Consider the following 26,447-nt stretch of genomic DNA (forward strand, 5'->3'; position numbering starts at 1 on the left):
TATCTTTTATTATTATCACAAAGTAAGGATTATTTACATGATATTTATTTGTAAATACAAGTATTGTTCAATGGCAAAAAGAAAAATTATTCAGCTAATGAATAGGTTCCATTTACAGGTCTATCTGGTTTAAGAATTAGTGTTTATTATTTTAACTATTTTGAATATTTTTCCATGATTGTATTGCCACCACTTGATTTTTCAGAACTTCATTGTTGTCAATGTCTCATCAGTAATATGCAATTAAAACGGAAGATGGTTGGTTTCTTTAGGGTCTTGTGAAAATCAATCTATACTTCGTACTATTGAGAAGGTTTACATGTTTCTTTTTTATAGTTTTGGTAAATTAAAAACACATACTCAAATTCTTGGACTATTATTAATATTTTTTTTCACTAAAATCTGGTTCCTCATACTTTTCTGGATTTGATTCCTGGCTTTTTGATTTGCTGTCCTCTATAAAAAATAAGGCACAATAAACCAATATTTTAAGTTGTAATTGTATTTAATATTCAGGTACTTTTAATCTGAAGAATTAGGTGATATGTTCTCTATTCAATTTAAAGTTATGTTTCTATGAGATGTAGAAGTCATTTGATCAGTAACCTCTTCAACATCATTATCATCACCATCATAAATCCAAACTTTCTGGTTAGTCCCTGTTTTCCTCCACTTGAAGCCTAACTTATTAATAATACGGCGAAGGCTACATTCAGAAACTTTGAAATTGATCTCTTCTCGTAACTTGTCTTGTAGCTTTGCGATAGTAAGTTTTTCACTTGTGAGTTGGTATTCGTGAATACACCTTTTAATAATCTCCTGGTCAGAAATGCTGACGCCCGTGACAGGACGCACACTTCGCCTTTTTTTTCCTGGTGTTTCAAATACGACATTAAATTCTGAATTTCTAGCATATTTAACGATGCGCTGTACAGTCGCTATTGAGGTGTTAGTAGCCTCCGCCGTGTCTTTATAAATCATCCACGTACTTCTGTTAGGCCCCAACTCCGCTTTGTTTTTTATAAAACAATACACAGAATACACTATACCTCTTGCTTGTCCAGTATAAACTGTGTGGCTTTTCTTTGACATTTTAAAGTGTTGTTGTCTGTGTTTAACAGTGTAACAAAAATATGAAACAAATACAATAAACAAAAATAAACTAATTAAACATTTTTCTTAAACTGAATGAATGGGTCACTAAAAAGACACGCAGGCAGGTGTACGGGAGTCGATTTACACGTCCAACTTCCAAGTCAAGTAGTCCAAAGAGCACTTATAAAACAACGGAACCCCAAAAAAAAAAAGAATAATTTATAATACTAAAAACCGAAATCAAACCATAAGTAGTATTTCATACTTGAGCATCAACTAAGTTAAGATTTAGGATTCTTTTTTTTTTATTTATTTATTACGGCTCTGGAGACAAGTCCATTGAGCCCATTTATGTTATTTATATATACCAAGGTTCTGTGAATGGCATACGCTTCGGCTGTAAAGATGCTACAAAATACTATGTATTAATTTTATAATTCATCGATTTTTAGTCTGGGCATCATAAAATGCAGAACACACACATTCATACTTTTTGACCCGTCAGTATTTAGGAGCCTAGTGCTGCCAACTCCAATAAATCGATGATATTACGTTCCTAGTTCAATATCAAAAGTCGCTATTCGACTGGTGCCGCTGTGGCACAAGGTATTTTAAGACATACATAAAAGTCCTCATTTCTATTAAAATTTAGAATGTTTAAAGTTGGGAGCATGTTATAAAATAATTAAATCTTTTGGATCTATTTTATTATTTATTTCCAAGTAAGGCACAGTTACAGGGGTTATTTTATAATATCTAGCAGCATATGGACACTTAACCTCAACAACAGTATCTTTACCCAATATACCGTCTAGAGAAGCAGCCAGAAAAGGATATTCAAATGATATAATTAATACACTTTTTGTTACTTTTAGTACATCTTTCACATTTGGGAATATTTCGTGGATTTTACAATGCACAACTGCCTTAGTATGCACAGCTTACTATTTTTCAGCAAGTATTTTTGGTATGTGTTTTACTGTAGCACACTAAATGAAACATACTGGCAGTAATCCTGCATGATCTGTACCATTTCATGTACACCATCCAACAATACAGAGACATGTTTGCAACATACTTGAGTACCACTGCCTGCAGCACAATCGCAATGGCATACTTCAATTACTTCATCTTTACTTAATTTTATATCCACAAAGTATGTACCACTTTTTTCATGCTGGCTTTGCATTGTCCTCGCAAGTAGGTATAAATGCCATCTGTGGAATAGCGGGCAGTAACAAGATGTCGAAATTCGTAGAGGAGTTGTCCTTTAGGCTGAGCATTACTTATATCTGCAAAAAAACAAGAATAATGTAGTAAGTAAATATAATATAATGTTATTAAGACATCATGATATATGAGGGTATATCAATTTAAATAAGTATTATTTTCTCCTTAATGCTATATGTATATTGGGAGAAAATAATAATATACATCACTGCCCTAAAATACGTAAATAGTTTTATTTTAATATTTCTAAGACAAAAAAAACAAACAATACATAATAAAAATAACATGTATGGAGCTTTCAATTAAATAATGAATAATTGCACGAAAGGCAGATATTTTTTTTATATAAATACCTCATACCAAAGTCTGTTTTACAACAATAAATCTAATAAAATAAAATTTCACTCAACGGTCGTGTTATATACGGCCAAATTGAATAGCCGCTTTTTCATTATAAGAACAGTACATTACAACCACCTCCGTGACTTGTGACGGTCATTGCATTCAAGGCTCTTACAAAAACATGACGTTACACGTGATTAAAAAATGACCTTATGTAGTGGGTGTAAGGTCGAATTTGTGTTTAGTCAATCAATACTTATGATTTTCTGTTTCATCTTTTGTTTCGATTTATCGACGACGCAAATTTTTGTTGTCACATTTCGAATTCGCAAGGAGTTTAGTATTATAATTCTCTTTGGAGTTTAGTTCGGCCTTTAGGATTCGATACAAGATACACGTGGTATACCAACATTTCGGTATGAAGCTCCGTCATGCACCGTCAGTGCTAGCATAACTAAAGCTGCGGTGGAACCCGAACTAACCAATTGATCCCAACCTGATACCGATGCCTATCTACTATCTGTAGACATTATTTGTAGTAACAAACTGCAGTTGATATTTGGATAACTGATTGTGGACTCAAAGCACGTAAAACATACTCAGGTTATTGTTTTCAAATTCAATATGCCAGTGAAAAACAAAAGATTTTCATAGTCTACATTTTAATCCAGCAAGGGTGATGAAATTTGGCACATTGGTACTGAAAGAGACAATACAAACACATGCTTTTTGTGGACAACCATAACTGCTTGCAGATATTATACTCAAGTGGCTCATATGATAATCTTTATGGACTTACCAAATATGGGAGGTATTATATCTCTTGCAATTGAAAAAAACGACAATACATGGGACAAATAATTGACTGAGGAAATAAAGAAACCTGGTGACCAAGATAGATTTATTGCCATTGTAAAAAGGTATATATTAGATGCTACTCTATATATTACTGTTTACATGGAAGGGGAATATTTAATCTTAGTCATATCAGATGGGAGTATGCATATAAAGAATATTTGCAGCCAGCTTTTGTTCCAGCATGGCTCTAACTGCGTGCAAAAGTTTTCTACTGTCCTTTCCAGGGCTTGAAACTAGTTTCCTTTCATATGTCAGTGCTTTAGCTGTAAAAGCAAACCATACCATATTTTTTATGTAATATTTTTCATAATGCATTCTCTAAAATTGCAGCACATAAAACATATAAAAAAGATTTTGCTTGCTATTGGGATATAACTATGGTCAAGCCAAGGTACAGTCGATATTGCGCCCCTGTCGTAATAAAAAGTTAATGATTCTTCTCATTTTTATTTTCTATTTTTCCCATTATAAAATTATTTTAACTTAAATTTAAAAGGTACATCATATTTGATGTGGTTTTAAATGATACATGTATATACTACTACAATATATCCAATGTGAAAAGAATAAGTAACGCCCCCTCACGGTTATTTTGATGCGACAGCGTTGATTATTTATATATAGTTCTTATTTGTGCTGCTATACTCAGTCAGCCATCACTCACAGTAACAAATTATCTTGCCGAAATATCCATGAATATTAATCATTGTTACATTTTTCTTTCAACTGCGAGAAGTAATCACTAACTAGACATGAATTTAAATTCTTTATTTATCAATACTTGTTTAGTTACCCAGATTAAGGATGAAACAAAAGAGAGCTTGGACCTTAAATCTGTTGTATCCAGCTTGTATATTGGTGGAATCTGAAATAAATAAAATAATGCAGTTTTCTGACAAATATATATATTATCATAATTTGGAAAGGTTTCATTGTTGCATTTTTAGTACAAGAAATAAAAATGTGTTGGTAAAAGTTGTTTAGTTTCAATATATCTTTAATTACTATCACAAAGTAAGAATTATTTACAACATGGACATTTATTTATAAATGCAAGTATTATTTAATGGCAAAATGAGAAATGATTCAGCTAATGAATAGGTTCCATTTACAGATCTATCTGGTTTAAGGAATTAGTGTTTATTATTTTAACTATTTTTAATATTTTTCCATGATTGTATTGCCGCCACTTGATTTTTCAGAACTTCATTGTTGTCAATGTCTCATCAGTAATATGCCATTAAAACGGAAGATGGTTGGTTTCTTTAGGGTCTTGTGAAAATCAATCTATAATTCGTACTATTGAGAAGGTTTACATGTTTCTTTTTTATAGTTTTGGTAAATTAAATACACATACTCAAATTCTTGGACTATCATTAATATTTTTTTCACTAAAATCTGGTTCCTCATACTTTTCTGGATTTGATTCCTGGCTTTTTGATATGCTTTCTTTTATAAAAAAACAAGGCACAATAAACCAATATTTTTAATTCCAATTGTATTTAATAATCAGGTACTTTTAATCTGAAGAATTAGGTGATATGCGTTCCATTAAATTTAAGGTTACGTTTCTATGAGATGTAGAAGTCACTTGATCAGTAACCTCTTCAACATCATCACTATCATCGCTATCATTGCCATCATCGCCATCATCATCATTAATCCAATTTATCTGGTAATTACCCGATTTTTTCCACTTGAAGCCTAACTTTTTAATAATACGGCGAAGGCTACATTCAGACCCTTTGAAATTAATCTCTTCTCGTAACTTGTCTTGTAGTTTCGCGATCGTAATTTTTTCATTTGTGAGTTGGTATTCGTGAATACACCTTTTAATAATCTCCTGGTCAGAAGTGCTCACCCTCGTGACCCTTTGCCTGGTTTTTTCTGGTGTTCGAAATACGACATTATTTCCTGAATCTCTAGCATATTTAACGATTTTCTCTACAGTCGATATTGAGGTGTTAGTAGCCTCCGCCGTGTCTTTATAAATCTTCCACGTACTTCTGTTAGGCCCCAACTCTGCTTTGTTTTTTATAAAACAATACACAGAATACACCATACGTCTTGATTGTCCATTATAAGCTATGTTGCTTTTCTTAGGCATTTTAAAGTTTTATAGTCTTTGTTTACCAATGCAACAAAAATAAGAAACAAATACAATAAACAAAAATAAACTAATTTAACATTTTTCTTAAACAGAATGAATGGGTCACTAAAAAGGCACGCAGTCGATTTACATGTTCAACTTCCAAGTCCATTAGTCCAAAGAGCACTTATAAAACAAAGGAACCCCAGAAAAAAAGAATAATTTATAATACTAAAAACCGAAATCAAATCATGAGTAGAATTTGAGCATCAACTAACAAATCAACTAAGTTAAGATTTAGGTTTTTTTTTTTAATTATTTAATACGGCTCTAGAGACAAGTCTATTGAGCCCGTCTATGTTATTTATATATACCAAGGTTCTGTGAATGGCATACGCTTCGGATGTAAAGATGCTACAAATACTATGTATTAATTTTATAATTCATCTATTTTTAGTCTGGGCATCATAAAATGCTGAACACACAACATTCATACTTTTTGTCCCGTTAGTATTTAGGAGCCTAATGCTGCCAACTCCAATAAATCGATGATATTACGTTCCTAGTGCAATATCAAAAGTCGACATTCGACTGGTGCCGCTGTGGCACAAGTTTTTTTTATTACATACACAAAAGTCCTCATTTCTATTAAAATTTAGGATTTTAAGTTGTAGGGAGCATGTTATAAAATAATTAAATCTTTTGGATATATTTTATTTAAGTCGATAACTTATAATCTGTGGTAAGAAGTTTTACTATTACGTCAGTTGTACCATGTATGTTCTATCCAATAACTAAATATAAAGAGGACAGGCCTCAAAAGTTAGCTATATGAATAAGTAATATTTATGTTAGGGAAATCGACGCAGAATTGTCAATATATATGTCTATCTCTTTTACTCAAAGCTTATTTGGAACGCAACAAATATTGCTTTCTTCGAATATGGCACTATTTCGTTAACTTCAACACACTGGGACCGCATTGCGGCAGAAACGCCATTTATTGCAGCCCAGTCAGCAAGTACATGTAGTGTCAGACGATGTAAACAAATCTTCATAAATATTGAATTTAAAGTAATTTTTTTGGGATTGTTTGTCTTTCTTTTAATTCTTCGATGTCGATACAAAATTTTCGGTACTAGCATATCACTATTGTAAGGGGCGGAGTCGGCGCCATTTTATGCATTAAATGTGCTGCATGTCACGTGACCATATCACTCATCCTCTATACTCTTTTATTATTGGTTCTATCGTGTAAAGTAGACTTCTTATCAATATTTCTGAGTTAAAGTGTACCTATATAAGGGAAAAATTTGATAAACGTTAAGAACAGAAATTAATCAAGTACCCAATCTAAACCCCTTTCTTTCCAAAATAAAATATTATAGAATCCAAATGAAATGTCTCAAAGCTGCTCCGTTCTATCGAGATCCTTTTTTTATAATTCATAGAATCAGCACTAGGTTTCGTTGGCAACATTTGTGCATTTACAGTTATTAAACTGCCCCGTCGAATTACAAACTCGAGTATACATTACACCGTTTTATAGTACGAAACTTTATAATACGGCTGTCGTAGAGCGCGTCCTAAACTTTACAAAGAGTAGTCCCAAAGTGGCAACATTTAGCGACTTTAGTGGTGGTAGGTCTCTCATATGTGAGAGCCCGCCTGGGTAGGTATCCCCGCAATGTCTATTTCTGCGCCAAGCAGCATTGTGTAGTCACTGTTGTGTTCCGGTTTGAAGGACATTGTAGCCACATAATAAGATTTAACATCTCATGTCTCAGGATGTCGAGTGCAGTGGAGTACCAAACAATATTTTGTTATTCAAGGTGTTGGATGGTGTTTCTTCTCTTTATGGGCGGTCGTCTTCTATTTAAAATGGATATATATACATGCAATGAAAAGAAGTTATGTCTGTAAAGTAAAAAAATCTGGTAAGTGGGTACATTCATTTCCAGTAGTTATTCCAAATTGTCCGCAGCAAGGCTTGGTTGTATTTGTTTTTTTTTCTTCAGTACTCTCATATGCCTGAACGATTTCAAATGTATTGCATATACATTGTCTCCTATCATAACTCTATTGCATACTTCACAGTAATTGTAAGAATTTCCGTCGATTTTCTTTTTTTCTTCGTCTATCGTCACCGTGGCCGTTGTATAATCACAAGGAGTGCCGTTCATATAGCTATCTATGATGTGGATAGCTTTCTTTGTTACGAGTTCGTCCCATAGAGTTAAATCTGTCGTATCCAGCTCGTAGATTGGTGGAATCTGAAATAAATAAAATAATGCATTTATGAGACAAATATATATTATCTTAACTTTGGAAAGATTGCATCGTTGCATTTTTAATATAAGAAATAAAAATATTGGTAAAAGTTGATTACAGCGCCATCTATTCTATTAAGGAAATAACATTTGCATATTTGTTTAAATATAAATCTTTAAAATATTACCACAAAATGAAACCGCTACTCGACAACAGATGTCACTATATTTAGCTCTTGGAGTTACAGTGGCGCCACAACGGAAACTTTTTAAACGTTTCCCATGTTTCCCATCAAATTAATCATAAATCAATAATGACTCTTCGCAATATAGGCACATAATGACAAGAAGATATATAATTACGAATGAACAATAAAAACTTGGAGTACCATGTGAAACGTTCACTTTTATTACGATTTACGAACGTAACATAAAATATATGCGCAATAAACTAATAACACGCAATACTGTGATCTGATATCGCTCATTTGATCTATCGACTGTTTGCGTATGGAGGACGGTGAATTATGGAGGTTTTTATGTCTTATAGCTCTTTTTGTCTCGATATATTTCTGTTCGCAACGTTGATACATAAAAATATTGGATCATTCGTTATATGCTTTAGTTTTTATCGCTGCAATATATCTTGGGCAACGTTTCTTTAAATTGCAATTAATTGAAGATGGAAAATGGAAAGTAATTTTATAACCAATATGAGGATACAATTAATTTTATCACTTGAAATATTGACTACTTATTACATAAATATGAAACAATCCTGCAATATATCGAAAGATAATCATAATTTACATTAAACTATAATAAAACAATATAAGCATGGGATAATATTATAAGTCCTATATTTAACTATATTACAGTGGTTAAACCATTTTTTCTTACATCTTTTCCGATATATTTCATTTGAATTCATGAGAACTATTTTTAAAAGGGTCTGGTTTTTAATCACGATTTTGTCTATTTCGGTCGTTACGTACAGGTGTGCACCGCTGTGTTTTAGTTAGAACATTATCTAATATCTATACTAATATAACAGAAAACATTTGTAACTTTATTTGTTTGTAGTGGCTAATCTCTGGAACTACTGAACCGATTTAGAAAATTCTTTCACTAATAGGAAGCTACATTACTCTTTATGCCATAGACTACTTTTTATCTCAGGAAAATATTTATCCCGGCAAAATGTTATCACGCGGGCGGAGCCGCGGGCAAAAGCTAGTAGACAATATAATCGCTGGGAATTAAGAGATTTAACAAATGCAGCTCCTAGTGTGGAATAGGACTTTGTAATTCAAATTTCTGTATATTGCTTCTGTTACGGGCAGCCGCGTCGCTGACCACCAGGCTAGCATCATATTCATGCGATGGATAAAATTAATCCGATTAGAATAAAAATAGGCTGCTTATTAAAAGGTGGACACACATCTGCCTCAGATCTTACGTTAGAGTATTGTATCTTTATTGATATCGTGTTGAGTAATCTCATATTAAGTATTTAATGCACATTAAACGCATACTTGGAATGAATTTAAGCCTTTAAAACTAAGCAGCTAGTTAATCGATACAATAATGTTGCTTTATACTGTAAGAATTACGATTGTATCATTTTTGTTTAGAACTGACCTCACACAACGGTGTGGTATCTACTTGATACTTTGGGTCCAATTCAGACTTGAAATATATACAGATCATACAAAGAATTAATTTGTTTCTGTTAACGGTGCGGGTTGTTCGAGACCGTGATCGTTGGTGCGTACTTTGGGAGGCCTACGTTCAGCAGTGGGTGGCGACAGGCTGACTGATTGAACCCCGGTGTTAGGTATCCGGAACCTTCCAGAAAGCGACTACCGCAAGAATTTGGTCCATGTGCCGATGTACTCGGCCCGGCGATTGTGCGATGGTTCGAGCTCTTTATAATCTGTACGACTTACCGCTGATTTATAAGACCAGTGATGGCAAACCAAATTCGCATTAAAACAAGCAAGGATTAATATCTTATGCCCCCCTTTTCGAGGCAATTCTTGTGCGGTCGGTCTTCACACCGAGTGCTCGCCCATGAAAAGGGGGGACATTTGTCGCGGCCCCAGGCACACAGTTAAATGTGTATACGTCATTGTTGCCAATTCACATTGCGGCCTGTAAGAGCTCGCGAACAGTTCGTAGCCTTCTGCCCTCATCCCATCTAGGAGATTTCCTTATCCTTCACACTTCCTTCCCAGCTATCCTCTCCCATCTTTCCATCAGGACTTTGCAGTCGCTAAGCCAGGGGATTTTAGTATCCCATTCGCGGGTTTTCCCCGGTGGTGATTGCAGGGTTCGAAATCCAAAAAAAAGTTTTTAACTTACTTCTCTCGCGGGGTGTTCCAAAAACCTTCCTCGAACCATTTTGGTCTGTCGTCTCGCGTACCGCCTTGTAGCTAGCTTCATACATTTTATGCTCTGTTCCAATAACTTCTGACCTGTCTCGCTGTTTCTTTCTTCTTCGGAAAGCATGAGGTAGTTGTGAAATTCTTTGAATCCTAGAGTTTGGAATATGCCCTTTGTGTAGTCCGGTGGCCTGTAAAAGATTATTTGGTGAATTAGACTGGTTTGATAGTTATAGCATAATAAGAATGTGGTTAGTTTCGTATAAGTATTATCTTCACTGATAGAAAATACAGAGTTAGAATTAAAGGTTCATTGCCGACTTAGCAAAGGCATGTGTCCCGTCGTCCCATTGGTAATACAAATCTTTTTCAGTAACTATAAATAAGTTTTTTGTGGGGGAGTACATTACTCCCGAGTGCCAGAACCATTATTTTATTCGGGAAACGTACTTTTAGCTCCGGAACAGACCTTTAGCTCCATAAAGGCTTTATCCCAGGAATGGCCCTTATAGCAGACTGATCCGCAAATGAACCTGGTTCAACATAATTCAAACGGGCCGATATTTGACTATAGGAGTTGTAATCGCCGCCAGTTTTTGCCCCTACGGTTAGTCGTGGAGTACACTTACATAACGAGATCGGTTCGTTTACCTCTTGATACGTCGGTTTTATATAAAAAAGCTTTATCCATGTACAAATAGCAACTAAGGATGAGTCTCATATTGTTTTCGGGGTTCAAGAAGGTGGTAACATCAAATTTATAAAACTGCACGTCCGATTTAAACTTTTCTATACTAATATATAAGGCTGAGGTTTGTGTGCTTGAACGCGCTAAACTCACTACTAACCGATATTGATTTTTTTCACTAATAGAAAGCTACATTACTCCTGTGTGGTATTGGCTACATTTTATCCCGGGAAAATATAAATCGGTGGTTTTATCCTGGAAATACTTGTCCACGTGGGAGCCGCGACCAAAATTTTGTAGGATAAATTTTGGAAAATGTTTTTAGTACACAGAGTTTATTTACAAAATTTCGTACTTCCAGATTTGTTAGCAGATGGTGGTAGGTCTTTCGTATGCGAGACTGTATTGTGTTTACCATCAGGCCATCGACATGAATGTGTCGTCATTTAACTTCAATTAAAAATATCTCACACTTGTCAGCGAGGGTAAACGACTTCATTAGGTCGAAAATTGCTCTGGCACTAATAAACATGACGAATGAAAGTCAAGAATGCCGAAAATGCCTCATAACAGTCCTTACGCTGTACTTCGAGCTTAAAAATATAAGTCAACTCCAACATAAACACTTATAAATTAGACACAGTATGTAGGTACTTATTTATTTTTTAACACATCTCTCTTTCCAAATTATAATATCATCAATGCCTAACAAAAGTGATTACTGGTTACATTATCTTATTTTATATGCGACCTATCATTACAAATCCGTATTAACATGCACACAGCGCGGCCGACAATCTTCACGATCCTGTTAATATAGTCCAATTATCTCTTAGCAAATTATCATCAAAATCAGTTTATGTAATACGTGATTGTGTTACAAACGGACATTGACGCCCTACCCTCCATATTTATGTGTGTGTGTGACACGGGAGTACGCTGCGGTCGGCAATAGCTACCGGGCTGCGCATGCGCTCTCTTTCAAAACATACGCGATCGAGGTGTCTTGATACTTAAAATTATTGTCCTTTACGGAACGGATGATAAAGCTGGCCTTTACACTAATTAAAAAAATATTATTTAGATTTGGATTTTTCTTGTTCGATTTGCCCGATATGCTTTATGGTTCCTGGTACCCAAGACTCCTCTTAATGAGGGAATAGGACCATGGGAGTGTAAGTTGACTTCATTTATAATTAGTTAGGAAGTAGATGTACTTTTTTCTTAATTAAATATACAGGTATGTTAATTCAAGTGAGCAAAACTAATTGACATTCTGTCGTATTAGTTGTACATGAATTTCCTTTTTGAACTTGACACGAAATATTATAATACAAAAAAATGATTTCCGTTTGTTTACCACTAACTAATTTGCTAATCAATGCGTTTTTTATATGTAAAATTTCTAGATTATTACATCTGCTTACCCTTCAGGGAATTAGTATTATATAGATAAAGGTAAGTAGTAAGTTGCGTATTGACTCGTAATTTCTCTGGATACTAGATGGAGATGGTTGTTGAACTAATAAGACTGCCGGTGGCATCTAAATCATATTTCAGATGTAGCTTTCGTGAGGCTACTTCTCAAGCTTGTACTGCTATCACCAGCTGCTAATTTTTCCTTTTTTTGTAAAGTACATCGTTGCCAACAAGCAAGTGGGTCTTTTATTGCTACCGAAGGTAGACGAGCTAACGGCCCACCTGATGGTAAGTGGTTACCGTTGCCGATGGTCATCGGCAGTGCCAGCCAAGCCGCTGCCTACCGTTAAAACCTTTTTTAAACCTCGTTTGAAGAAGGATAAGCCATAACGCCGAGGAAACACCGTGGGAGATAGTTCTTAATTCAGCAAGTTCTTCAGTTCTTCCATGTGATGGTAAGTGATTATTGCTGTCCATAGAAATCCATTATACCAAACGATTCGTCGACGCGTTGCCGGCATTTTTTGGAACAAATGTTAGGAGAACGTTGATGTTAATCGACATTGTTTAGGATTATTTGGTGTATATCAAACTGTGATTTTAATGAAGCAGACTTTGGTTATGATGATTGTTTGCAGTAGAGTAGAGTCTGATTGTAATCACAGGCAGTTTTTATAGAGTTTACATATTTCTACATTTGCAATGAATTAACAAATGTTAACACAAGACTAATCTATTGAATTCACTCTTTAAATAAAGACTATCCCCCTTATTCATAAACGTTTTTTATCTTAGGACGGAGTAAAGCTGTGATAACAAGCCTGTTTCTCAGTGCCCAACGGCACCGAGAAATAGACATAGGGCCGTTGTGATTGGTTATTATTGTTGTATTTCAATATTAGCCAATCACAATGGCCCTATGTCTACGCACTGCGAAGACTGCCATGCCGTCAGCACTGAGAAACAGACTTGTTATCACAGCCTTACTCGGTCGTTAGATAAAAAACGTCTATGAATAAGGGGGTAAGTCTTTTCAAATATTTTTCAAGTCTCATGAGCTTTAAGACGCTTATGAGGATTAAAAGGAGGATTTAACTTATACATTTTGTGTAGCAAAAGGTTAATAAACGATTGAACCAGATAATAATTAGTCATTGTCCATGAACATTTAGAATGTCAGACGATGAGACGCTTCCTATCCGCAACCAACCGCCAGGGGGTGAGAAATGAGGGCGTCTCTTTTATAAATTGCTGAAACTCATTTAAGTTTCTATTCATTTTTCCCGAAATAAATAGAATAATTTGTGTAGAGTTTATAAAACAATTCTGTGCCGTTTAGAGAATAAAATAAAAAAATGACAATAATTGACAAAATAATTTTGTTTTCGAATGTGTTTTGTTGATTTATTTATTATTATTGACTGAATACGTCCATTAAGGGAAATCAGTGAATCAAATTCCACCCTGTATAGAATCAGGTCTATTCTCTTTGCAGGGGTAGGCACAATTTCTCAAACTCCCCTTAATCTGAAATCTTTAATTATTCTCACTTCGACTTTTACTGTCTTAAAAGCCTCAAGAGTGCCACAGAAAAGCCAATTTGAGACCACGCGACTATCAATCCGATATAAAGTATACACCAATCTCGGTGTCAGGACAGTGTTTTACAGCAAATTCCCAGGAGAATCGAGTCTATGACACCCTCGACAGTGCGTGGGGCATTGGTTGCCAAACTTGTGGGGACGAATGCTAAAAAAATATTTTGTAGCGAATATGTGCATTGTGGTAACGTGAAAAAACTGATCTGAATTGGGTGTTGGATTCCTTATGCAAGCAATAATAACTAGCTTATCTAGTTGTAAACGTCCCTATCCTTGAGGTTAAATCGCCTCCTTACATCATGATTTTGTCACCCGCATTGCTCTGGAGGGAAGTGGACAATTAATATTCCCAACTCCTCCCTATCTTTCTATTTGACTAATTTCGTTGCGGGATAATGACATAGTAGTTTTCCCTGAGACTCGCCGAGCTTCACCGCTCGGTGTCATAGAATGCGTGCCACTGCTGATCCTGGCTTACTGGAGTTGTAGTGGTGGGTGTGAGGGCGGGAAAGTCTCGTAATGTCTTGTCCTCTTCCTACAACACTATTTTAGGTTAAGTATTAGCTAAGAATGTTTATAAACATCATAGCATATTTCTCGCCGCGGTATTAAGTATCAGGGTCTTGGAAGTTTGTTTTGTCTTGTTTTTACGACGGATGCGAAAATAATGACTATATTAATCAAATTGTTGCATCTATCAATCTTGAGCCACCTTTACCCTGTAGTAATTAATACATGACCTGTTTTTTACCTTTTTCGAAATAGTATTTTTAGAACCGCTGATGCGTGGCACGGGAATTAACTTCCAGACCCCGTAGAGGAACATCTTTTTGGGAACCAATGTATAGGAAGATGAAAGTGACCCGAGCGCATTATTTATTCAAGACGCGACGTCTTAGAGGGTGTAAATAATAATTAAGGAGGGATGTTGACCCCTCACAGGTGCTGTTTGCATACTAAGCAGGTGACACCCGTCACGGCTCCTGTACGTTCACTCTTTATTTACAAATCTTTCAATGAATTTGTCAAGTCGAAGGTGTTTGAGATTAGTATAAATGCGAGGTTCGATATCTGTAGTTGTGCTATTTGGAAGTATCGGGATTCTCTTTAATTATACGTTAGTAATTTATTGTGTATACATTTGGAGATAAATTAAAGTGACAAATTTATGCTTTTATGTTATATATTGTAGGGATAAAAAAAAATTGTGAGGGTATTTGTGACAATTTTTATAATAAAAACAATGAGCGTTTGACAGATCGAGGCAGTTGTTCGGTGTTAGTCGTACCGGTCGGATGGTTGGTGAAATATTTGTGAAAGTTTTTCGGTAGTCAGTGATATAGTTCTTTTTATTTTTAATTAAAATCGCTTTAGATACTAACAATATATAAATTTTAAATTTCTTAATTGGTGAAAATATCTTATTTTTTTTAAAGATTTCCTAAAAGACACTGATGGTAATGTTATCATAAGTTAAAAAAATGTCTGAATCAAGCATTCTTTTTTTTATCGACCAAATAGATACCTTGAATTCCAAAGGCCGTTATAATTTAAAACATCATTGGCCACCAATAAAAACACGAATCAATGAAAAAGATGCAGTAAATAATAATAATTAAAAGAAAATAATGAAGTACCAAAGACAACGGGAGCATAGATGTAATAGAGTGGGGTGCGCGTGTAACTCGAGAGCATAGACAACCGCAGCTCCAAAGCAGATGCCACTAGCGCGGCCGTTGCCCGCTACCGCGCGCCATTTTGTTTTTGTGCAATTTTTTATTGTAAACGTATTTTTTTGTCCGCTCCAGCGTTCCGCCGGTAATTAGGTAAAACGGCGCATCGATTGTTCATTAACTTTGTTTAGGTTTGATTAGCCAATTAGCTGTGAGATAATGGTGCGCTGTCTCAATTCACTGTTCCAGTAAAGGATTATCTAGCGAATAAAATGTTTGATGCATAATGCTCGTTGCTTAATTATAGCGAATAAGGGTTTTTATAAAAAGGAATGACGAATTAAAAACAACAATTAATCAATAAAAAAAAAATAACAAAAAAAAAAACGCTAAGCGCGACAAATTTCTGAACTGAGCCCTTGACCTCTCATTTTTTATTTAAATGTTCGACAGTGTATAGGGACCTCATTGTGTCCTTTTCTTGTTACCTAGTTTTACAACAAACAAGACATCAGCGGACGCCCACCAATCATTCCATCCAATATCTAGAAATAGTACTACCCTCAAATAGAGACGAGAGATTAAAAAATGTACCTATACAGAACCGACACAGCCTAATTATCACTTCGCGCCGGTGTTTTCCCCGACAAAGCGTGGTACAATTGTGCACGGGACGGACGGCGCGCTTCGCGACCGAAACATTTCGTTAACTCAGTTTCATTTCACGCATAATTTGTGTGGATCGAATGCCCTTTGTTTCGCGAAAATTAACTATCGATCCACGGCACGGCGTCTGTCCGAATGGTATCTTAAATCGGCCTCAATGCCGTTCTGTTTATTTACGATGGAAAAAAATAACAACAATTAACTATAATCTGTTTGATTCCGCGCAACTGGTTTGTTGTGTTTTTTTATTGGTTTTGTGAATCAGCTGGACTGTCGGTTTTTATTGAACTACTAGCTTTTGCTCGGAGGTTTGCTGGCGGGTTCGTTCTTTATATTGCTTCGTTATCGATGCACACTTAACTCAATGTACAAGCGTTTTATGTCGATGTTGCTTAATTAATTAATTATGCTCAGTTTATACGAGAGGTTTAATGCCTAACTTATCCCCATCCCAAGTATTCAACCTCAAATAAATTGTATTAGGAATACCCACAGAAAAAAAACCCGATCTTTAACTCCAATGTTTACAACTGTCAAACTCCATTCAAACAAGATTGTTTTTCACTTGAAAATGAAGTGGTGACCAGATAGAGCATCGCTTGAAGGGAGATGGTCACCCCTCACCAGTCGACAATTATGCCTGAAGAACGATTGAACCTATGTACTTACTTGCCATCCTCAATCCTTTGCTTGTTATGTCTCGCGTGGAAGTCCAGGAGTTCTTTGATAAGCCCTTCTTCTATCATCGTGTCTACTCTCTTGTCCAACCGCTCGTGGTGCACATTCTGAAACAATGACACTGTTTGTTAGTTCATTAAAACTAATGGCAGATATTGAGGACTCGGATAGCCAATATGGCGTGATTGAACATGTGAAGTGGTACCTATCCAGGAGGGTACAGGTTACTATTCTATAATTTTAGGTGTGATGTTTGTATGTAGGTATAAGGTAAATAAACATTAGGATACATTTGCAAATACTCAAAGATCATCATTCAGCTACGTGAAATCAACCGCTGAACAGGCCATCCCTAAAGAATCTCAGACGGACTGCCGAAAGCGGTCTGCATCCAGCTTGTTCCAGCGACCTTTACTAAGTCGTCTGTCCTCCTTGCCTCAAAGATATCTACACCTAATCCTGGATTAACACGTAGCATATACAAATAAGGTTTATTTCTGAAAAGTGCAATCTTTTATAAATGAACATATAAGCAAGAGACGCAAGTAGTTAGTGAATTTGCAGTTTTATCCAATGCATCATTCCTTATCATACCCCACACGGCGCTGTGACTCACGCAGTATTGGAACGTCCGCAATGTGTATAGTACGCCCTCTTCCACTGACCTAGACGGCGACGGATTATCAGCCATACAGCCACAATAAATATTATGTTTCGGTTTGTTGGTTGAGTATTAAAAGGATTCTATTAGTGGTGCGTCATGTTACTTCGAGTATACTAGGTGGCGCTCGCGGCATCGTCCGCGTGAAGGAATTCTCGGTATAAAGTCTCAACATAATCCTAGTTTATGTATGACTTGCAATGACTGAATTTTAAGGCTTATAATCGTATGATCAAGGATTCTGGCGCAGTCCACTGGCATACCTTTGAAATTTAAAGTTACAACATCATCGGCAGGTTTTACCTAGAGTGTATTACTGAATCACATACACATCACTGCATTGTATTGATCTATCAGCCGATTTCCTAGCGCCATGTTCATAAACTTCCACCAGCCGATACTAGGTGGCGCTAGTTAGAATAATTCTTGTATAGAATAGTTCATAAGTTGACCGCACGTACACGTTTTGGAACGAATGCAGAGACGAATCTAGGTTTAAGGGGGAAAAATTTAAAGTCCATGAAACGTTAAAGATCAATGGAAACTGTCTTTAATTGGAACTCACTTGTTCCGCAGATTTATGTCATCTTTGGTTGGTTTGAATTTATCTGTATTTACAAGAGTTCCATTTATTATATTCACATAACTATAGCTTCTTCATTTTACTATCAAAACAATAATTATCTAAGTCAGTACTTTATAGGTCCATATACCCCCGAATCACACAGCCCAATGCGGTCCTGTCATATTGATATCCTAGTACCCTTGTCCTCCTTAGTGTATGATAATTTCGTCTCGTGTACAATTAGCTATGATTTGTGTAGGTACGTACGGGCGTTCATAATTCATGCACACGACTATCGATTCAATTACTTGCGACCATTTGTGATGAAGCACGAATGTCTGGTCATGACTTCTATAATTAATACTTTATATTATTTAATCGAAGCTAATTTAATAGCTGGCGAAATGTATTACATTTCTGTCTACCCCCGTAGAAAGAAAAGGTTTGATGCTTTGCATCACGTGAATTTCGGGCAAACATTTTTAATTCTGTATAAGTCGCCACGAAAGTAAATAGATCACCCGAAATGGGTGAAGTTGATACAAAAAAATCATGGAAATTAAGTGAGAATGAAATGAAATGAAATAATTTATTTAAACCTGTAAAATGTTATAAATTATTTACATTCTGTCAATTTAAACTCTACGACCAGTTCAGAAAGCAGTTCTCACTAGAGAAGAACGGGCAAGTAACTCTAATGTTGCTCTTTTCAAAATCAGTCTAAGGTATAAACAAACAAAACAGTATATGATACAGAGAAAAAAAAAAATTGTTTCTTTTTTATTGATGTTTAGTGCAAAACAGATAATAAATGAATTTTAAATTTTCATACAAGTGCACAAACCTCTCAGGTATCATGAAATATAATTTTATTAAGTTATTGATTGGGCAATAAGCAGTGGTTTTAATGCCACTGTACATATAACATATATGAGTTGCTCAGCGCCAAATGTTTGCACGAATTACTGCGTACAGCGCCCTCAACTAACTTTTAGCTCGTAACAATAAAATTATAAATTTTACGATAGTATCGCGCCCGACGGCTAATAACTTTATGGAATAGGCATTTTGTACAATGACTGTACGTTTATTATAATATAATGCTGCCCTAAAACGTCCCAGGGGTGTAAAAAAATTTGCCGACACAAATTTAATTATTTGTTTGCATGTGTGCTAATGATGTGGGCGAAATGGCGGGAACGCGACAACTTCATTTAATAAGTTTTTAGTTCGAGTCGATGGTGGACCATGGATTCAGTATGAAAGGATATTTTTGAAGTATTATTTTTCATCATCATCATCATTATCAGTGACGTAAAGTTCACTGCTGAATATAGTCTCAACTAAAGATTTCGAGACCAGTTAGAAGCAGCTTGGATTTATTACGTTTTTTATCACGTCGCCTGTCCATCTATTTTATTACAACTAATATACTATTTATCTGCAATGAATATTACATATATTGTAATTACGATATTTATAATTTGGATGTTATAAACGTAGAAACAACTGAATCAGTTATAGAAATAAATAATATTTTATTAAAGCATCTACTAGTTAACAAAAGTATATAAAACAAAAAGAAAACTGTGATAGATCGCTACACAGACGAGATGATTTTATCTTCATGAATTCGGTAAGAATAGAATTCAGATGTAGGTGGTCATAGAGACGCTTTCAGACTTGCACCCACGGGTACGAGTTACGCACACTACTGGTTGCTAACCAATACCAAATATATGTCAAGACATATATTTGATATTGGTATATCCCTTACTAGCGACCCGCTCTGGCTTCGCACGGGTATAACATAACAAAATAACATTATTTCTCCACGATTTAATGGATGTTATTATACATATAAACCTTCCTCTTGAATCACTCTATCTATTAAAAAAAAACACATCAAAATCCGTTGCGTATTTTTAAAGACTCAAGCATACAAAGGGACATAGGGACAGAGAAAGCGACTTTGTTTTATACTATGTAGTGATAGTAATATAAATTAACCTGCAAATTGCAAAAGTAAAATTAAAAACTTGTAATGTAAAATTTTGTTAAAACTGGGAAAATTTGTTCCTCTTCAGAGCTTCCGTTCTCTGGGTAAGTTGTTAAAATTACGCAACAAATTTATATGACTGAATGGTTCCTCTTAAAAAGTTCTAAAACATATTGTTACATGCCGCTATCCTAGCCGATGACATCGGGCGTTTCCGGAAGTATTCGGCTGCACGGGCAGGCTGGCAGAAGAGAAGATGGCGATTATTCTATTATTCTCTCTGGTTGGACGTAGTCAAAAAAAATGTCTAAAATTGTATTCTGTAATTATTTTGCTAATATAATGTTTACTGTAAAAAGAGTGTTTAACAATATATTATAAAAACAAAATACCCGCCGCATCTGTCAGCATTTCTGAGTGCTATGAACTCAACAACACCACGGATTTCGATTAAATTTGGTATGGAGATAGTTTAGAACTCCAGGAAGGACATAGGCTACTTTCTATCCTAGAAAAAATATAGCGGGACTTTTATCACAGAAAACTCTTTCACGCGTGCGGACCGCAATACTATGCATAAAGCCAAAAGAATTATATACTTATAATTCTTTTGGCTTTATGCTGAAGAATGGTTAAGGTCACTAAATTAAAGAACGAATCGTTCCTAGCTAAATTTCGACCATGGTGGCCAATCTCAACTGAAATCAGCCAGGTACGTAGAAGATATTACAGTGCACAAGTGTGTGCAAAATACACACGCACTCTGTTCTTTCACTCTCATAGTCCGGTGAGACGACAATCCGACATAACCGGAGAGAGATCAGGCGCAGCACCAACGTCTTTACATACTAAATATCAATAGCATGGCCCAGTTATATTTCCAGCTTTTCCATTTAAAACCTTAAAATGACGTAATCATTCCGTTTTCGATAGTCGTAAACTGATATACGTGGTGAAATAATCTCATGACTCAATGTGATGGGCGTCCATCTGACTAAACTTATCAACAGATTTCATAAGAGTTACCTTTAATGGAAATTGTTGGAAGACCGATAGTGCTACCTACATAATTTAGCAAGCTAAGGAATTAATTATGTAGGTTAAGATAAATGAAGGAGGCGGCTTTTCTAAGCCGCCTCCTCCGCATAGTATACGGAATATGATTGATGTCTTGGATTCCTTTTTATCAACTCCTGGAATAAGGTAGGGCCAATGCTACGACCAGTGTTGTGTGAGAGAAACACTACTTTTCAGTAACTGAAGGAAAGATTCAGATTCGTTTCAAAACCACGTGCTTCCTGAACGGGTAAGTTAAGGTGGATTATGGTTAAGTGTAACCAGGGCACAGCGCTTTTCCTCTGTGTTCTCCGTCTCATGATGTGATAGGGGGCTATAATATCACCATATCAGGTACAAATTCCAGACACACTGCAAAAATATATAGCAGAAAAATCCAATACCCCTTTACTCGACCTAGGATTCGAACCCAGCACTTAGTATCGTACTGCGTACGCAATACAACTATGCCATCGAGGCAGTCAATATCTTTCCTATAATAGGGTTTCCTCCCCAATTACCCCAGGGAACCCTGATCAGACCCCAATCAAAGCAAATAAAACCCAATCATTGTAATCACAGATTATATCTTGCTAATGAAACACATGTTATGTCTAGGCATTTGGCGCCAGCACGTGACTGGGCGGCATGGTCGCTGGTAAATGGTAATTACTTGGAAATACGCCCGTGGTGCGTGCTGCGGTGATTTATTGGCCGACAAGTTGACGGATATGTTGGCGAACATGTTGGCGGATTAGTTCGTTAATAATTGTAGGTTTGATCACGAGTGAGAGCAGCCTGAATGTGATGCGAATATGAAGAAGTTTTAGCCTTCTCTAAGGAGAAGGATGTTTGGATTCTTTAACAGAAATTTTACTGCGTATCTTGTTGGGTGTATGGGGTGACCAAGATATGAGTCGCTATGTCGTTTTTCACTACGTTGGTATATTAAGGAAGATAAAATCGGATAACATATTCTGAGTTAATATCTTCAAGTGGTCGCTACAGACTTTCTGTATATTATATTCAATGTCATGATACTAGTTTTTGCCCGCGGCTACGCCCGTGTGAAAGGTTTTCTGGGATAAATATTTTCCCAGGATGAAAATAAGACACCGTTGCAGCAAAACCCTACACAATTAGCATGGACAATTAAACAAGTGAGAATTAGGTACTGTTAACATTTATCGACTATTAATTAACTACAGTAACTCGGGTAGCCAGGATAGGATACGGCAAGCGTCGCGCTAGGCAGCTAGGAAATACTATTGTTGTTGTTTTAAAAGACAAAACTGTGTTTTCGCAGACATGTGAAATTAATTGACTAGAACAACCGATTGTTTTGTGCTAAATAAAGGTTGTCAGCCAATCCATCTAAACATTAATTGTTGCATGAAACATTAAGGTCCACATTAAAACAGATGAAAGGAATGTCGTCTCCTACAATTTATCGAAACTGACGCGTAACCAATTCTTAACCCACCAGCTTAAGTAACGCGTAGGCCCTCGGTTAAACGTTTGTAATATGTATTCAATTGTTCACATAAATTACACGGTATTTCATTCAGGCCGAAACAAGGGACTTCCTTTCACCGGGCCGCCGTAAGTGACACCCACATGCAAAGGCAGAGAGATGATCTGTCGTATAGAGCTTTCTTGGTATGGACAAGTCCTTTTTTTGACTGGGAGTTGATTTTGCTAGTAGTATAAAATAAAATAAAATAAAAAAATAAAATGGTTTATTCATCACGTAGGCGAACATAGTTGCACTTATGATAAGTCACGGTACATGAGAATATTTAATTATTACGTAATTAAATTAGCTTATATAAACAAAGACAATTTATATTGAAAATAAAATAAATGGAAAATATAGTAAACAAAGAAGCCAGCTCAGACTGGCAGGAAAGAAGAAATAAAATTATGTATATATGTATTTTTGAATAGGCAATAAGGGAGAAACGCGTCGCGATCCTCACCGGTGAGGACAATAAAAGCCTTAACCTAGCTAACCTACCAGTAGTCGTGATTAAATACGTAGTTCAATGTCGTGAATATTTGAACTGTTTTGTTCTGTATGATTTGTGTCATTGTAATTGCGTGGACGATACTAGCGCTGTTTGCAATCTAAAAAACGAATTTGCGATTTTACTTCAAATAGAAAGAGGTAACTTTAGAACAATACTGCTTCAAACCGGCATCATTCTAGTTACGACAGGACACAACTCTCGTTTTTCGGCGGTAGACATTCAACTTGTGGTTCATTACCATTATAATACAAAGAAAACTTTTCTAATAGTTCGGGCCCGCGACGAATACGGTAATGGTTGGATTGTTAGTTCTCTACGACTACGCGTATCCGTAATTGTCAATGTCTCATTCTCTCCCAGTGACCGTCCTGAGCCGAGGTTCGTAACTAGTGAGTTGTTCTCAGCATGGTCGCTTAATTTTCAAGGGTTGCAAATGCCTAAAGCGCTCACTCAAAATTCCGGTGTGTTTGTATTAGCCGACCTTTTGGGTAACAAACGTAGTATCAGGTAAAAAAAAAACTGTGTAAATTAAATGTTTTCCGGAGTCTATGACTCCCGGCCTACATCCATTACCAATGTTACAAAAACGATAACAAACTCGTTCGAGTGTCACGGCCGCGATTACGATGCGACTTTATCGACCCGACCGACCGGTTTTTCAGTCGATTTTCATTTTGTATTCAAGTAATAAAATCATTCTACACGAAGTGAAACCATTGATAGTGTAGGTGACGTGGCCGCTGAATAAAACGTCAATTAAAAGTTTAATCACCCAAGGTTTGCGACCTTGGAAGGGACCACGGCCATTTTGTAATTTTGTGGCGTTAATTACGTGTACATGGCATTCAGTTGTTTAGGTATGTTTAAGTGATTTCTGAATTTGATTTTTTTTTTTCAATCATTATAAACAATTTAAGCACTTTCGGTAGACAAGATTGAAAACGAAATAAAAAATTATTTGACATTTTACAGGGTTAATAAAATTGCAATGGTATTTTGTTAGTCAATAGCATCGAGAAACCAATTAGGTTTATATTGATGCTATCAGAGTTGACATAGTAGGTAATAAAATGTGTTAGTAATATAATGACAATGAAAAAAAACGACAACTGATTACTTATTGAATTAGACACATGAAGAGAAAAAAAAATTACTAGTTACTCGCGCGTCATACGTAATGCCAGTGAGAATATTTGTAAGGAGACAAATTAATAAAAATTAATAAAAATAAAATTTTAACGTGTTGCTACAAAAATAATTTCATGAAGCCCTACATTATCGTGACGTTTACAACCATCATAACTTACACCTACGAACTTTCTTATTTCGTAAAAGACAATAAAATTAATTCTAAATTCGCTACTACATGTCACAATATCGAATGTAATTGAGGAAAACGCGTAATCACGGAAACACGCACGACAATCGTGTTCGTTAACTTTTAATATAACAATTTTCTAACGCATGCTACTATCGCGGATATATTGTGTCGAATGTTGATCGATTACTCTTGGTAACGCCCAACATTCCGGTTTATGTAACTTATTGTCTATATCGATGCATAATGTCGTATGTTAAACGTGTCTGCAAGTTGAATAATTAAAACATTCAATAACGTAAATTAATGCATTTTGATAAATATATTCACCAATTTCATTGTCTTTACTTGTATTGCACGCAATTTACGCAGTGGATATTCTGCTTTTTGTATGTATTTAGAAGCTTACCATTATGTTGGAGATTAGCGGCGTAAGTCAGTTATGTTTGATGTCAATACTTTTATAGCTTTAACTCTAGTTCGCGATTTCACCCGCGTATAAAAAATAAACCCGATCCCGGAAAGTATGCACCAGCATTGAGGAATACCATAGCTTCTGTCACTAAAAGATTTCTCAACATCGTCTCAAAAATGTTAAGAAAAGCAAAATCCACCTTTTTTGTTTCAATGCACATAGCGCACCCGTTCTTGGTCGGAGCATCAACTGTGGTATATAGGGTGGGACAAAAAGAGACAGCGTAGTCGCCTACATAGCTTAAACTAAAAAATTACCATAGATTCGTGGTATTTTTTCGTTATACGATCTTACCCCGTATCCGATCTTACCCGAACGCACCTTAACTCTAGTTCGCGGTTTCACCCGCGTATAAAAAATAAATCCGATCCCGGAAATTATGCAGCAGCATTAAGGAATAACATAGATTCTATCACTAAAAGATTTCTCAACATCTGGATGAGTTCCAGATATAAGCGCATTTGAAAATTTCACTATTTATATGAATACATTAAAAATCGTTAGACAATCCATTCACATGAAACAGCGAAACTGTGCGCGAACGTATACCGAATTATAATATAATGATAGACCGAACTGCACACAAGCTGACCCGTGACCAAATTTGGGTGTAACCGGTGTCTTGAAGTTGGTGCGAGGATGCTGAATCCATTGGATGCGGTTGCCATTAGTGGCATATTTAGCTCAAAAGTTATAAAGCATGTTATTATGGGTTTTGCCATAAAATTGTGTCGATAGATGCTCGCAGTCACGTTATGCAATGGATGTATGCGAAAAGGTGCATTATTTAAACCTAAGCTAGTGTGTTTTATTTGGAATATATAATGTTATTCAACGGCCAATTTTGTTTTGGATGGGTCAATTTTTCCGAATTGTTTTGGGTCAAAATGTCCACTTACATTGAAGACTTACTTGAGCGCTATTTATTTTTACCATGGATAAAAAGATTGCCTTTATTATTATTAAGAACGATAAATCTCATGTTAATCGCAGATTTTTCTAAGGATTAATATTTCTCGTAGTAAGAAACGTTGGGTAAGCGAAACAGCATTTCCCCTTACAATATTTTTCCTTCTTAATTGAAGGTAAATTAAATTAAATTTTCTCCCTTTGCCTTATTTTATCCTTTATAATTGAATTAATTAAATTATGGGAAACAAACAAGTTTATAAGACTTAATAATATTCATATTAAGGTTTTTCTCATAATATCAGTTTTTTTTTTTTATAAAATACTAAACAACAAAGAGAGTTTGCAGTCCTAGTAAGAGTTCCGTTGGCTATATTCGGGTTTCCTCTGAAACACTACGAAACTATAAACTCTGTAATATGGCTCCTCACGATTCTATTA

The 26,447-nt window shown here is 35.6% G+C and overlaps 1 protein-coding gene across 1 annotated transcript in view; it reads right to left on the reverse strand.

Annotated features, from left to right (window-relative positions):
- Positions 1–6,750: 6,750 nt before the first annotated feature.
- The window catches only part of LOC115450099 (tRNA dimethylallyltransferase), a gene marked incomplete at its 5' end in the record, with an annotated part of 43,825 nt that continues 24,128 nt past the window's right edge, over positions 6,751–26,447 (reverse strand). Inside the window, 3 exon segments of the mRNA XM_037439026.1 lie at positions 6,751–7,887; positions 10,249–10,459; positions 16,985–17,100. Coding sequence (XP_037294923.1) covers positions 7,579–7,887; positions 10,249–10,459; positions 16,985–17,100 — 636 coding nt within the window.

Source organism: Manduca sexta, chromosome 15 (genome assembly GCF_014839805.1).
Source record: "Manduca sexta isolate Smith_Timp_Sample1 chromosome 15, JHU_Msex_v1.0, whole genome shotgun sequence".
Taxonomy (NCBI): Eukaryota; Metazoa; Arthropoda; class Insecta; order Lepidoptera; family Sphingidae; genus Manduca; species Manduca sexta.